Source organism: Alosa pseudoharengus, unplaced genomic scaffold, assembly GCF_046254945.1.
Source record: "Alosa pseudoharengus isolate Yale_2024_CS ecotype anadromous, Long Island Sound unplaced genomic scaffold, YU_APseudo_1.1 YU_APseudo_1.1_scf_3, whole genome shotgun sequence".
Taxonomy (NCBI): domain Eukaryota; kingdom Metazoa; phylum Chordata; class Actinopteri; order Clupeiformes; family Clupeidae; genus Alosa; species Alosa pseudoharengus.
The window spans coordinates 34,458,772-34,473,771 of record NW_027468718.1 but is presented as its reverse complement, the minus strand read 5'-3'; the positions used below and the strand labels follow the sequence as shown (position 1 = coordinate 34,473,771).

At 43.2% G+C, this 15,000-nt stretch overlaps 2 protein-coding genes across 2 annotated transcripts in view; one reads left to right on the top strand and one right to left on the bottom strand.

Moving 5' to 3' along the window:
* ptprna (protein tyrosine phosphatase receptor type Na) overlaps nt 1-15,000 on the top strand; it is a 60,714-nt gene that overhangs the window by 43,008 nt on the left and 2,706 nt on the right. Inside the window, exons 13-21 of the mRNA XM_076262841.1 lie at nt 311-520; nt 6,884-7,096; nt 8,695-8,842; nt 9,308-9,381; nt 10,228-10,305; nt 10,761-10,880; nt 11,332-11,498; nt 12,522-12,575; nt 12,706-12,770. Coding sequence (XP_076118956.1) covers nt 311-520; nt 6,884-7,096; nt 8,695-8,842; nt 9,308-9,381; nt 10,228-10,305; nt 10,761-10,880; nt 11,332-11,498; nt 12,522-12,575; nt 12,706-12,770 — 1,129 coding nt within the window. The remainder of the gene's footprint in view (nt 1-310; nt 521-6,883; nt 7,097-8,694; nt 8,843-9,307; nt 9,382-10,227; nt 10,306-10,760; nt 10,881-11,331; nt 11,499-12,521; nt 12,576-12,705; nt 12,771-15,000) is intronic.
* On the bottom strand, nt 14,028-14,675 carry LOC143099794 (complement C1q-like protein 4). The gene is given in 1 exon segment (XM_076262719.1): nt 14,028-14,675. A coding segment is annotated over 1 exon segment (606 nt). The 5' UTR covers nt 14,634-14,675.

Here is a 15,000-nt window from a genome sequence, read left to right as displayed (position 1 = left end):
ACCTCTTTCTCATCTTTTTTCTTCCCCTCTTTCGGTCTCACTCTGTCTTGTCTTTTACTTCACCTATTGTCCATGCTTTCCTGTCATTTTCCTACCTGGCCTCCCTCTCTTTTCTTCATGCTTCTTCGCTCTCTCTCTCTCTCATCTTATTTTTCTATCCCTCTCTCTCCCTTTCTCTCCCTTTCTCTCTGTGTTTCTCTCTCCCTCTCTTACTCTTGTATTCATGCTTCCTTCATTCTCTATGTCTTACCTCTCTCCTCTTCCTCCTCCTCTTCCTCATTCTCCCTGTTGCCCTTCCTCTCTCATCCAGAGGAGTGAGGGGCGCGGGTTGGCGCAGGCGACGAGGATGGGCGAGAGCTCCCGTGGCATGGTCCTGGGGCTGGTTGCCATGGCGTGCGTGGGCGGAGTCCTGGTGGTGGCGCTGGGCGTGGCCTGTTTCCGTTACCACGGACGCCAGCTGGAGGAGCGCAAGCTCGGCCTGGGGCCAGAGGGGGGCGCCGAAACACACTTCGACTACCAGGTGAGTGTTCACAAAGCATTGTATGGATAATTTGACAACAGAAGAAGTTGAGCAGTGTGTTTCCCTCAGAGAGAGAAATAGAGAGATGAGGAAGGGAATAGAGAGATGAGAGGAGGGGAATAGGGGGATGAGAGGAGGGGAATAGGGGGATGAGAGGAGGAATAGAGAGATAAGGGAAGGAAGATAGATGAGGGGAGGAAGAGAGAGATGCGGGGAGGAATAGAGAGATAAGAGGAGGGGAATAGGGGGATGAGAGGAGGAGTATATATACTCTTTTGATCCCGTGAGGGAAATTTGGTCTCTGCATTTATCCCAATCCGTGAATTAGTGAAACACACTCAGCACACAGTGAACACACAGTGAGGTGAAGTACACACTCATCCCGGCGCAGTGAGCTGCCTGCAACAACAGCGGCGCTCGGGGAGCAGTGAGGGGTTAGGTGCCTTGCTCAAGGCCACTTCAGCCGTGCCTACTGGTCGGGGTTCGAAAAGGCAACCCTCAGGTTACAAGTCCGAAGCGTTAACCAGTAGGCCACGGCTGCCCATCGCAGGGAGGAATAGAGAGATGAGGGGAGGAAGATAGCTGAGGGAAGGATTGAGAAATCAGGGGAGGGGAATAGAGAGATGAGGGGAGGAATAGAGAGATGAGGGAAGGAATAGAGAGATGTGGGAAGGAAGATAGATGAGGGGAGGAATAGAGAAATAAAGGGAGGAATAGAGAGATAAGGGTGATACCAGGTTAACTAACAGGTTAAGTAAGGTCAACTAACTGACTTCACAATGTAGCAAAACTTCAGTAATCCAAGTTTACTTGATTTCAATGATCATGTTGAGGCTACTTTTGCACCTTAACATTAAATTACACCAATTTCAGGCAAGAAATCTCTGAGTTATACTTACCGTACTAAACATAAGGATAGCTGTTGGATTATACAGTGTATGAACTTGAGTATTACCAGCGGTCTAGACTAGGGTAAGTGCATGTTGTGTGTGATGTCTGTATGTTACTGAGACCTTGAACTTCCCCTTGGGGATCAATAAAGTATCTATCTATCTAATCTTTCACTTGATGAGATTCAAGTCATGTTTTTTTAAAGCAACCATATAGTGATGAAAAGATCAATATACATAATCACCTAGTTAGTTAACCTGTTAGTTAACCTGGTAACACTATGGTAAGGGTACATGAAGCATTACTTCATTCCTTTATATCTTACGAATAATCAGGAATTGACATGAGATCATAGCCTTTCCTTCATGACCTCATGCAAGAACAACACATCAACTAAAGCATTAGGTATGGTGGGTAAATCATTCTGATTTATGATTTACGATCACTATGAACATGATAATCATGATTACATGAATGTAAGGTTAATGTATGTATGTGTACATGTATGTGGCCCCTCAACTAAAGTTGTGAATAATGACGTGTTTAGATAACTAGATAACTGCACAAGTTGTGTTCTAATTAGAATTTGAGCAGTGATGACCACATTTTTGTCAGAAAAAGAAATAATCATGATCATGCTTAATAAATCATAACTCATAATAATGTGCCCACCGTACATAATGCTTTAGTTGATGTGTTATGAGGTCACAAATTACGGACTATGAACTCATGTCAATTCCTGATGATTCATTAGATATTAAGGAATGAAGTAATACATAACTCATTAATTAATTAACGCATGAATTCATGATAATTAATGTACATTTACCGTAAAGTGTTAACCTTAACCTTAGTTTTAAAAAACAGGCAAAATGATTGCCTTGAAATTACAGACTAATCTGGAGTTGGAATTGCAAGTCCTTACTTAGTGTAGTGCACTTACACTATTGAGAATTCCTATTTCACTTAACTAGGTCATTACAAGTCAAGTATGTTTATTAAACACAACACTTGTATTGAAGTTGTGCTAACTTATGTTACATTTCCCACAATTTCCAGAATGCCACAGCCCTGGCCCACATATTTGTAATGATATCACATATTAAACCTTACTGAAATTCAATCTTAAGTTAAAATAACAAAGTGACAGTGACACTGAAGGTTATACTGTTGTTGTGTAATTTAGCAAGCTAACTTTACAGTGTAGCACAAACTTCAGCAATTGAAGTATAGTTTACTAGATTGTTTACTTTTCCACCGCAAAAATGAATTGACAGATTTTAGGCAAGTCATCTCAACCAAAGACAAAAACTGAGTTCTACTTACTAAACATTTTAACTGAGGAAACTGAGGAAAGGACTAATACAAATTTGGAAAACAAAAGTGTTACTACAGTGGGGAAAATAAGTATTGAACATTAGTATTAACTTAGGTAATCCACACATATATAAAAATCCAAACATTAATGTCTAAAAGTAGTGTTATGAGTAAAAAAGTGGAATGGCATAGGGAAAAAGTATTGAACACGCTAAGAAAAAGCAGTATACAAACGCAAGGAATGGCAAGGAACAAACTGGAATCTATAAGTAGTTAGAGAAATTATCCCTCCTATCTGTGCAAATTCATATAAGCTGGGTTAGTACATACTGGTGAGCTATAAAAAGGTTTTTTGTTAGAAAGGTGTCACACAAGAAACATTTCATGATGGGTAAAAGCAAAGAGCTGTCCCAAGACCTTTGCAACCTTATTGTTGCAAAACATATTAATGGAACTGGTTACAGATGCACTTCAAAACTTTAGAATCATCCAGCAAGCTGTATTGGAGCCATTATTTGCAAGTGGAAGGAACATCACTACATCATCAACTGGCCATGCACAGGATCTCCTTGCAAGATTTCTGACCAGGAAGTCAGAAGGATAGTCAGAAGAGTAGCCCAAGAGCCAAGGACCACTCTGAGAAAACTCCAAAAAGATTTGGAGGCAGCAGGTACAATTGTTACAGAGAAAATCATAGGTAATGCACTCCACCACCATGGCCTCTATGCACCCTCACCCCGCATGACTCTATTGCTGAAGAAAAACATGTCAAAGCTCGTTGAAAGTTTGCTACACAATATTTGAACAATCCTATGAAATACTGAAAGAATGTATTCTGGTTAAAAATGTAACTTTTCGGATGTCATACTACACCCCATATTTGGAGGAAAAATGGCACTGTGCATCACCCTAAAAATACCCTACCAACATGGAGGTTTGGAGGTGGTGGCATCATGGTGTGGGCTGTTTTTCATCTCATGGTACCAGCAGACTTCATACAGTTGAAGGAATGATGAATGGAGTCATTTTGTTCTGGGAGAATCTTTACATCCACCAGGATGATGAGGATGAGACATGGCTAGACCTTCCAGCAGGACAATGATCCAAACCATTCAGCAAAGGAAACTCTCAATTGGTTTCAGAGAAAGGAAATCAAGGCCTTGACTTTAATTCAATTAAACAGTTTTGGAAGTTAACTAAAGATCAGGATTCACAAGAGGGACCCCTGAAATCTTCAATATTAAAGGACTATCTGTTTAAAAGAATGGGCCAAACTCACACCAGAATACTGTGACTGATTAGTTTCATCATACAGGAAATGCCTTGAAGCTGTCATTACGAATATAGGCTTTTCCACAAAGTATTTAAGAAATTTCAGCAGGCGTGTTCAATACTTTTTTCCTGTGTCATTCCACTTTATTGCACATAACTCTACCTATGGACTTTAATGTTTGGATTTTTTTATATGGGTGGATTATCTGAGTTAATACTAATGTCTGGTGAAAGATTCATGCAAATAGCCTCATTGGAAGTATACTTACTGAAAAAAATGTTGACGTGTTCAATACTTATTTTCCCCGCTGTATGTGCAATGATTCAACATTGCATTTCTCAATATTCCCAGTAATGACAAAAGGATTGCAGTTTAAAAGTGGTTTATTTGATTATGCTCATGAAACACCGTCTTGTTGAACAGTTGGACAGTGTGTTTCCCTCAGAGAGGAAAGAGCAGGAAGCCACTAAAGTTGCTGCGATTATGCGAATCATCATTGAGACTGTTGCCTGCAGGGATTCGCATGTTAACTACATCTCCCACCTCCAGCTGCAGAGCCGCACCACTCTGGATATAGTTGTAACCTCCATTATTTAACTTATATAAATGCATGACCTGCTCTTCATTCTTAAACATCTTGATGTACATATAACGTGAGTCTAGTATATTTACGACAGTGAATCTGAAGTAGTAGACTCCCCTGACTGGAGCTGTGAAGAAGCCTGTTGTGCTGCTGTAGGCCTGTCCAACATTAGTGATCATTCTCTTAAAGACCAAGTTTAATTCAGTATTCCCAGCCTCTATGTATCCTGAAATATCCAGGCCTGCTGAGAATGCCACCTTGGGTTGCTCTGTGATCTCTTTCTCCAGATTCACTACTTCAGTCTCAGTGGCTGTCAGTCTGGTCTTCACTGCTGTCAGCTCTGCCTCTTGTGCTGCATTTTCTATCTTCAGGTTCTCCACTTCAGTCTCACTGGCAGCCAGTCTGGTCTCTTGTGCTGCATTTGCCCTGGTCAGCTTCATCACTTCAGTCTTCATAGTGGTTAGGTCTGTGTGTTGTGCTGCAGTTTCTATCTTGAGGTTCATAACTTCAGCCTTCATAGTGCTCAAGTCGGTTTGTTGTGCTGCATTTTCCATCTTAAGGTTCATCACTTCAGTCCTCATGGTGGTCAGGTCTGTGTGTTGGGCTGCAGTGTCCTTCCTCAGATTCACCACTTCAGTTTCACTAACTGCCAGTCTGATCTTCACAGCTGTCAGCTCTGTGTTCAGAGAATCCTTTTCAGCGTCCATTCTGTCCAGCAGCAATTTGGTGTTCTGAAGCTCATCCTGAGTGCAGCTCAGAGTCACTCTCAGCTCCACCACTGTGGTGTCAAGTTTATGCACCATGTCTCTGAGTTCCTTGACCTCAGCAGAGATGTCCAGCTGGGTAGTGACCACAGCAGCAGCAGCCCCAGTGCTCTGGCTCTCTGTCTGAACTTCAGTCTGGGTGCTCTGAGTCTGAGCTCCACACATGGAGAACAGCAGCACCAGCAGTGGGATGATGATGGCCCTCATATTCAACTCTGGCTCTTACACACAGTAGCCGTAGTAGCAGTAATAGTAATAGTTGTGGCAGCAGCAGTAGTTGTACTAGTGTAGTCTCTCTCCTTATGTAAGACATTCATCATGTTTTGCGGGTTAAATAAAGTCCAGGGACTCTGATTAGATGAAGACATTGTAGATATCTGTTTTTCCAGGACATTTCTGTTTATTCAGTTATCATTGTTGTGGGAATATACAAACCTGTCACCTATCGTGAAGCACAGGTGCACTCAATGTCCGCATTGCAACCCATTCGCTTTAGGTAGTGGCATATCAGGAGTCCTTATTCAGCTGATAAGCAAAACAGATTGAATAAATGCAACCAACTTTTTTTTTACAACTAACTATATAGGTCATAAACTGGCATTTAACTCAAAACTAGTATTACTCCAAGGTCTCCTACAGTACTTGCACTTCAGCTATTTGCACTGTTATTCCTTATTTGTAAGTCAGTTTGGTTAAAGCATCAACTAAATTAATAAATGTAAATGTAAACTTGCTTACCAGCCATTTGAGACACTAGTTGTAGTAGTTTTCTTCTCTGTATTTCTCCCACTGATTGCTGATTACACCTGTATGTTGTGTTTTATTGATATGAGATAATATGTAATGATAGTGAACTTGCATTTCACCAAATGACACTGTGTCACATGGTGTAATGTAAAGTCAGCAGGTTTTGTCTTTTAACTAAGTTCTTATGAAGACCATCAAAGCTAAAGCTAAGTATTTCGTGTTGGGAGGAGTTGTGATGAACTGTGATGAAAGCTGCTGTGAACTGTCACAATCCTGCACTGGCTGTCAAGAGAACAAAGTATTTGTGTGGTTCCGTCTTCTGGTTTCATTAACTTCTGGATTTAAGATCAACATTGCTTTTATTACACTAGTCATATGGCATCTGTAACAAATAGAAAATCAGAGAGAAGCTCAGTCCCTATCAGTGCTGGAGGGGCGTTGGAAGCCATGCTGATGGCCTGGTGTTGGTCTGTCATCCTTTGGTTTATCATCCTGTATTTAGGAGACACACTGTAGGGCGAATGAGATTTGTATTCACTTTCATGAAATGAAATGATAATAAAATATATTATTAACCTTCATTTTATGAAATAGCATATAATGAATACAAAGTACTTTCTCTTTATTTGCTCACTCTTCCAAATAATCATTTCACCCTGATGCATAATGACACTTCCTCCCTCACTGTCCAACTCTCTCTCTCTCTCTGTCTCTCTCTCTGTCTCTCTCCATCTCTCTTTCTCTCTCTCTCCCTGTCTGTCTCTCTCTGTCTCTCCGGATTCCGTCAGGAGTTGTGTCGCCAGCACATGGCGGCGAAGTCGTCGTTCGGCCGCTCGGAGGCGGGTGGTCGGCGGGGCACGGACACGTCGCGTGTGAGCAGCGTGTCGTCTCAGTTCAGCGACGGACCCCAGCACAGCCCCAGCTCCCACAGCAGCACCCCCTCATGGAGCGAGGAGCCTGCGCAGTCCAACATGGACATCTCCACTGGACACATGATACTGGTACACACACACACACACACACACACACACACACAACATGGACATCTCCACTGGACACAGGATACTGGTACACACACACACACACACACACACACACACACACACACAACATGGACATCTCCACTGGACACATGATACTGGTACACACACACACACACACACACACACACACACACAACATGGACATCTCCACCGGACACATGATACTGGTACACACACACACACACACACACACACACACACACAACATGGACATCTCCACTGGACACATGATACTGGTACACACACACACACACACACACACAACATGGACATCTCCACTGGACACATGATACTGGTACACACACACACACACACTACAACATTGACATTCTCATTGGACACATGCTACTGGCACACACACACACACACACACACACACTACAACATGGACATTCTCACTGGACACATGCTACTGGCACACACACACACACACACACACACACACACACACACACACACACACACACACACACACACACACACACACACACACGGTGCGGCTGGGGATGTCTGCCTCCTTTGTGTCCCTGTCAGGGTTGCCAAGTCATGGACACCTCAACAGGCAGAGGCAAGATGCAATATGCAATTGAAAAGAGGGTGGGGATAGTGCAATATCAGTATAGACTGAGGTTTAAGATTAAATATAAATATAGAAATAAGAAGCTGTCTTTATGTCGGCTGGTTTTGGCAAACAGTGCCCTGTATTGTCTACCATATGGAAGGAGGTTGAACAGTTTGTGACCAGGATGTGAGCGGTCTTTAGAGAAGTAGAGACACACACACACACACACACTTATATAAAGAACCAGCAAACTGTTGCCAAATGCACCAATATGTGTGAGAACGTTATCAGAGAAAACACTTGGCCACTTGGACATTCATTCTGGGGCACAGAGCAGAATTAGAAAATGGGCAAATCAAATGTCCTTGATGTTTTGTTTGCGCTTGTTGTCATGGAAAAGTGTAATAATAACCCCGTTGCAGATCACATGGGAGACATGTTGACCTAGTTTCCTTATGTAACCACACTATGATTCCAGGCACACATGTATTGGTTTGTAAAGACTAGTTTGTCCCTGACCCTCGTGACCTCTGACCCTCGTGACCCCTGACCCACGTGACCCTATCTCTCCTACCCAAAGAAAGACACATGGACAGGGAGAGCTACACTGTGTGGTGAAGGGGAATTCATATATGAATATTGATGAATAATATGAATATGAATACATACATATGAATAATAATACATATTATTAAAGTTAATTATGCATCTCTATGCAGTGCAAAACTTGTCTACTTGTCAGTCAATCATGTATGCTAGTCAGAGAAGGTCAGTAGGTATCGTTCTTTCTCCTGTTTTTTACTGCCACCTTTCCACCGATTGCCGTCACACACACACACACACACACACACACACCTCACACTGGTTGCACACACACACACACACACACAGAGAGAGACATGTCCCATCTCACATTGTGTATGCGTGTGTGTGTGTGTGTGTGTGTGTGTGTGTGTGTGTGTGTGTGTGTGTGTGTGTGTGTGTGTGTGTGTAGGCCTACATGGAGGACCACCTGAAGAATAAGGACCGTCTGCAGAAGGAGTGGGAGGCCCTGTGCTCGTACCAGGCGGAGCCCAGCTCTACCTCCGTGGCCCAGAGTGACCTCAACCTGGACAAGAACCGCTACCAGGACTTCGTGCCCTGTAAGACCACAGCTCACAACTCATCTCTCTCTCTATTTCTCTTTCTCTCTCTCTCTCTCTCTGTCTCTCTCTCTCTCTCTCTCTCTATTCAATTCAATTCAATGGGCTTTATTGGCATGACTGTAAGTGTTACAATGTTGCCAAAGCAGTAATTACATCAAAAGAATTAGCAATTAATAGTAATAATACTATTAATACTCTCTCTCTCTATCTCTCTCTCTCTCTCTCTCTCTCTCTCTTTCTCTCCCTGTCCTTCTGTCTCTGTCCTTCTCTGTCTCTGTCTCTATCTGTCTCTCTCTCTCTCCCTAACTCTCTTTGTATCCTCAAAAGTAACATAGATTTCCAAATGTGTTAAAATAGCACACTTGTCTATACCTATATAGTTTGACATACAGTATACTTAATTCCAGTTGATGGCGTACCACTCGCCTCTTATGATTGGTTGACCCAGTGCTCTTGTTTCAGATGACCATGCCCGTGTGAAGCTGAAGGCGGAGAATAACCCCAGCAAGGAGGACTACATCAACGCCAGCATCATCGTACGTACCCCACATCCATGTTGAGAACGATTTCATATCAACTCACTTCATCTTCACCTGTGCAGCTCGCCTCAGCAAGTACACACACACATGCTCATAACCATGAGGATCTATGCTCACGTTTGCCTCAGCAAGTACACACACACATGCTCATAACCATGAGGATCTATGCTCACGTTTGCCTCAGCAAGTACACACACACATGCTCATAACCATGAGGATCTATGCTCATGTTTGTTTGTTATTTTAATCATAAATATTTTATTCATATACACTAAATATACACTAAATCATATGATTTTTTGTTTGCCTAACATTATTTTGTAATTAATAAAATAAATAATGATGACAACATGGCAATCTTTTCTTCTTTGACTAATAATACAGTGTTTAACTGTGTTAGAGTGAAAGAAAAAATTCTTAAAATGCATAACCGAGGACATAGAGACTACAACTTTTTAACCAATAGTATCCATTCCCAAGCAAACTGACACACATATATCAGACATAATCCACCCCACCACCATACCTCCCAAAACACAAGCACACACACACACTTTCATTCTGATATCTATGGTTACAGCCAGGAATTAGACCAGTCCATTGACTATGGCCACTGATGCGATAGAGTGCCCAGGAATGCTATCATCTATCTGGGAGTTTAACACCAAACAGAATGTTTTTCTTTCTTTCTCTCTCTCTCTCTCTCTCTCTCTCTCTCTCACTCTCTCTTTCTCTCTCTCTTTCACACACACACAGGCTTATGTGCTAGCCTTTTGGAGAGATGTTTAATGTTGAGATTATGGGACTTGAATGGTGTGCTTTTGTTGTTGTCTCTGGTGACAGATCGACCACGACCCACGCATGCCAGCTTACATCGCCACCCAGGGACCAATGGAGCACACCATTGCTGACTTCTGGCAGGTCAGGGGCTCACACACACACACACACACACACACACACACACACACACACACACACACACACACACACACACACACACACACACACACACACACACACACACGTACGCACGCATTCACACACCCACGCACACACACACGCATGCACACACGCACACACACACGCACGCACACACGCACACAGACTTCTCATCATCATTGTTCAGAACCGCTAAACTAACAACAAAAAGAAAGTGTGAAAGTTCACATTCACCTGAGTATGTATCGTTTGTGTGTGCATGTGTGTTTGTGTGTGTGTGTGTGTGCATGTGTATGTGTGCGTGTGTGCGTGTGTGCGTGCGTGCGTGCATGTGTGTTTGTGTGTGTGTGTGTGTGTGTGTGTTTGTGTGTGTGTGTATGTGCGTGCATGCGTGTGTGTGTGTGTGTGTGTGTGTGTGTGTGTGTGTGTGTACACAGATGGTTTGGGAGAACGGGTGCACTGTAATAGTGATGATGACGGCCCTGGTGGAAGAGGGCACAAAACAGTGTGAGCGCTACTGGCCTGACGAAGGCTCATCACTCTATAACATCTACGAGGTCAGTGTGTGTGTGTGTGTTTGCGTATGTGTGTCTGAGAAAGACAGAGAGAGAGAGAGAGAGAGAGATTATTGCATGATTTATTGAGAAACTAGCATTTTCTAGAACTACAGCTTTGTTTGATCGCTTTCATTTTGCAATATACGTAGAGGTTATTTGAATACAATAATATATCTTAACAATGGGAGCCAGTGAGATCCTGCAGTGACCAGAATGACATCCAGGGCAGTCTGCTTGTGTAGAAGCTACAAATCGAAATACAGATTTGGAAAATATACGTATTTTTATATTTTTATACATCAGTAGGTTTTTTGTCATATCATATTTATTAAGTGAATACAGACACAGTCACTGATTTCTACTCTGCTTTGTACTCTCTCTCTCTCTCTCTCTCTCTCTCACTCTCTCTCTCTCCTTCCTCCCCCCCCCCCCCGCTCTCTAACATTCCCAGGTGAACTTGGTGTCTGAGCACATCTGGTGTAAGGACTTCCTGGTGCGGAGCTTCTACCTGAAGAACGTGCAGACCCAGGAGACGCGCACCCTCACCCAGTTCCACCTGCTCAGCTGGCCCTGCCAGGGCATCCCCTCCTCCACACGCCCCCTGCTGGACTTCCGCAGGTACTGCAGCATGCATGAAGATTGTTTTTTTTTTAATACAGGGATACATCTTTGGTGAAATGGTGTGTGTGTGTGTGTGTGTGTGTGTGTGTGTGTTTGTGTGTGTGTGTGTGCGTGTGTGTGTGTGCGTGTGTGTGTGTGGCCGTTTGTCAAGCGTTTAACTGGTTGCTGTGCCTCAGCAACCCCTAACGTATGAACCCTTTTCGCCTCCTTTTCCTCTCCCTGTGTATGTGTATATGTGTGTGTGTGTGTGTGTGTGTGTGTGTGTGTGTGTGTGTGTGTGTGATGGGGGAAAGCCTGGCCCTGGAACACCTGACACAGCTCCCAGTGTCATTTTTGTGATTTGCAGCTAGTAATCTGGGTCCAGTTGCATAGTCACAAAAATGATCATTGGTAGATGTGAGCGCAGCAGGAGCGAAGCTGGCCGGATGCTCCATCGCCTCCTCTCCGCTCCTCGCTACACCTCCCCTCCCTTCTCTGCTCCTCCTCCCCTCTCCTCTCATCCCCTCTCCTCCCCTCTCTTTTCTCCTCTCCTCTCCTCCCCTTTCCTCTCCTCTCCTCTTCTCCACTCTTCCCTCTCTTCTCCACTCTTACATTCAGTTTTCTCCTCTCCATCCCACCTCTCCCTATTCTCCTTCTCCTTTCCCCACATTTCTCTTCTTCCTCCCTTTCTTCCTCTCTACTCTCTCTTAACCTATTCTCCTCTCCTCTCTTCTCTCCTTTCCTCTTCTCCTCTCCTCTTCTCCTCTTCTCCACAGGCTGCAGTCGTTGCTCATTGGTCTCTCACTGTATTCCTCTCTGTTCATGTTACAGTGCCACATGCAGAGTTATGCAGTATTGCACTGGGTCAATTGAAGTGTGTGTTGTTATTAGTGTGCATTTCTTGGCATTAGCAATATCTTCACTTCATCTTTTCTCTCTGTTTCTCTCTCTGTCCCTCTCTCTCTCTTTCTCTTTCTCACCCCTCTGTTCCTGTCTGCATTCCTGCTTTGTTATCTGTCCCTCACGGCGTCTCTCTCACAGGAAGGTGAATAAGTGTTACAGGGGCCGCTCCTGTCCCATCATCGTCCACTGCAGGTGAGTCATGCGGCACTACCCACAACCACCACACGGGGGAGCCACAGGGATGCTTTAGAAAGCAACATCCACCATTCTGCTGTTACTCTGACATTCTCATGGTCGGTTCTGTGTTCTCTTTCTCCTGCAGCAACGGAACAGGCAGAACTGGAACTTACATTCTTATCGACATGGTTCTCAACCGCATGGCTAAAGGTAGATACCAGCTTGGTAGAATATCTTAACTCTGGCTTGGCCCCTACAGAAAGACTTGCTAAGGCTTTTAAAGTATCATTAACTGCTAACTATTGTATAATATTGCTATATTTACACGGAAACAGTTATCCAGCTGGAATATAATTAATCTGAAATGGCTCAATGAATCTGACTGAAATGGTGTCTTGAATGTGAATTTGAGAAAAAAATGTGGGTAACACTTTACGGTAAGGGTACATGAATTATCATGAATTCATGCATTAATTAATTCATGATTTATGCATTACTTTATTCCTTTATATCTTATAAATCATCAGGAATTTACATGAGTTCATAGTCTCTCATTACTGACCTCATGCATGAACAACACATTAACTAAAGCATTAGGTACAGTGGGTCCATCATTATGATTTGTGATTTCTTAAACATGATCATCATGATTACATGTATGTCAGGTTAATTACTCATGAGTTCATCATGTTTGTGGCCCCTCAACTAAAGTGTGAACAATGGCATTTGTTTAGAGTACTGCACAAGTTGTGTTCAAATCAGAATTTGAGTAGTGATGACAACATTTTTGGCAGAAAAATAAATCATCATGATCATTCTTAATAAATCATAAATCATAATGATGTGCTCACCATACTTAATGCTTTAGTTGATGTGTTGTTCATTTATGAGGTCATGAATGACAGACTATAAACTCATGTAAATTCCTGGTGATTCATGTGATATTACTGTAAAGGAACCATATGTAAGATTGTGACCAAAACTGGTACTGCAATCACTTTCAAATTACTGTAGAGCGGTGTATCCCCTCCCCCTCCCCCCTGACTCGAGGTTGCCAACCTGGATACCGAAACACTACTGACTTTGTGATTAGTAGATAGGTGGAGGGTGGCACATCAGGCCAAAACACAACATGACATGACAAAACACAACATCAACATCAGTTGAGGGCTGCAACTTCACTTTTTAAATGACATTATCCTGGCCGGACTACACTACATACGGTTCCTTTAAGGAATGAAGTAATACATAAATCATGAATTAATTCATGCATGAATTTATGATAATTCATGTACCCTTACCGTTAAGTGTTACCAGAATGTGTGTATTTAGAATGCATGGATTTCATTACATGAATTAATATAAACATGCACTCACACACTTGATCACTTTAAAGTGATTTATTTGCTCATATTCATTTATTGATTATTCAGTTGAAAACATCAGCAGTTTAGCAGTGTGTTCCATTCAGAGAGCAAAGAGCAGGAAGCCACTGAAGGTGCTGTGATTATCAGAGTTACTAAAGAGCCTGCTGCCTGCTGGGAGTCGCATGTTGACTACATCTCCCACCTCCAGCTGCAGAGTAGCACCACTGGACAGATAGCAATGGTTTCCATCATTATCATACTCTAACAAATACATGACTCGCTCTCCATTCTTCATTATCCTGATGCTCATCCAGTGTGAGTTTAGTCCATCCATGACAGTGAATCTGAAGTAGTAGACTCCCCTGACTGGAGTTGTGAAGAAGCCTGTCGTGCTGTTGTAGGCCTGCCCAACATTGGTGATGATTTCATTGAAGACCAAGTTCATCTCAGTATTCCCAGCCTCTATGTATCCTGAGTCGGTCAGACCTGCTGAGAATGCCACCTTGGGTTGCTCTGTGATCTCTTTCTCCAGATTCACTACTTCTCAGTCTCAGTTTTTCATCTTCAGGTTCTCCACCTCAGTCTCACTGGCAGCCAGTCTGGTCTCTTGTTCTGCATTTTCCTCGGTCAGCTTCATCACTTCAGTCTCCATAGTGGTCAGGTCTGTGTGTTGTGCTGCAGTGTCTTTGTTCACATGCTCCATCATGTCAGTCTCAGTGGTGACCAGTCTCTCAGTAACTGACCTCAGATCAGCTGTCTGCTGCAGTTTCCTTCCTCAGATTCACCACTTCAGTCTCACTGACTGCCAGTCTGGTCTTCACAGCAGCCAGCTCCGTGTCCTGTGCTGCATTCACTCTATCCAGAGCCTCCACTTTAGTCTCACTGGCCACCAGTCTTTCTTTCATCACTGCCAGCTCTGCATCTTAGGCTGCACTTGCCTTGATCAGGTTCATCATTTCAGTCTTCACAGCTGTCAGCTCAGTGTCTTGGGCATAATTTTCAGTTTTGGTGTTCTGTAGCTCATTCTGGGTGACAGTCAGCAGCACTCTCAGCTCCACCACCATGTCTCTGAG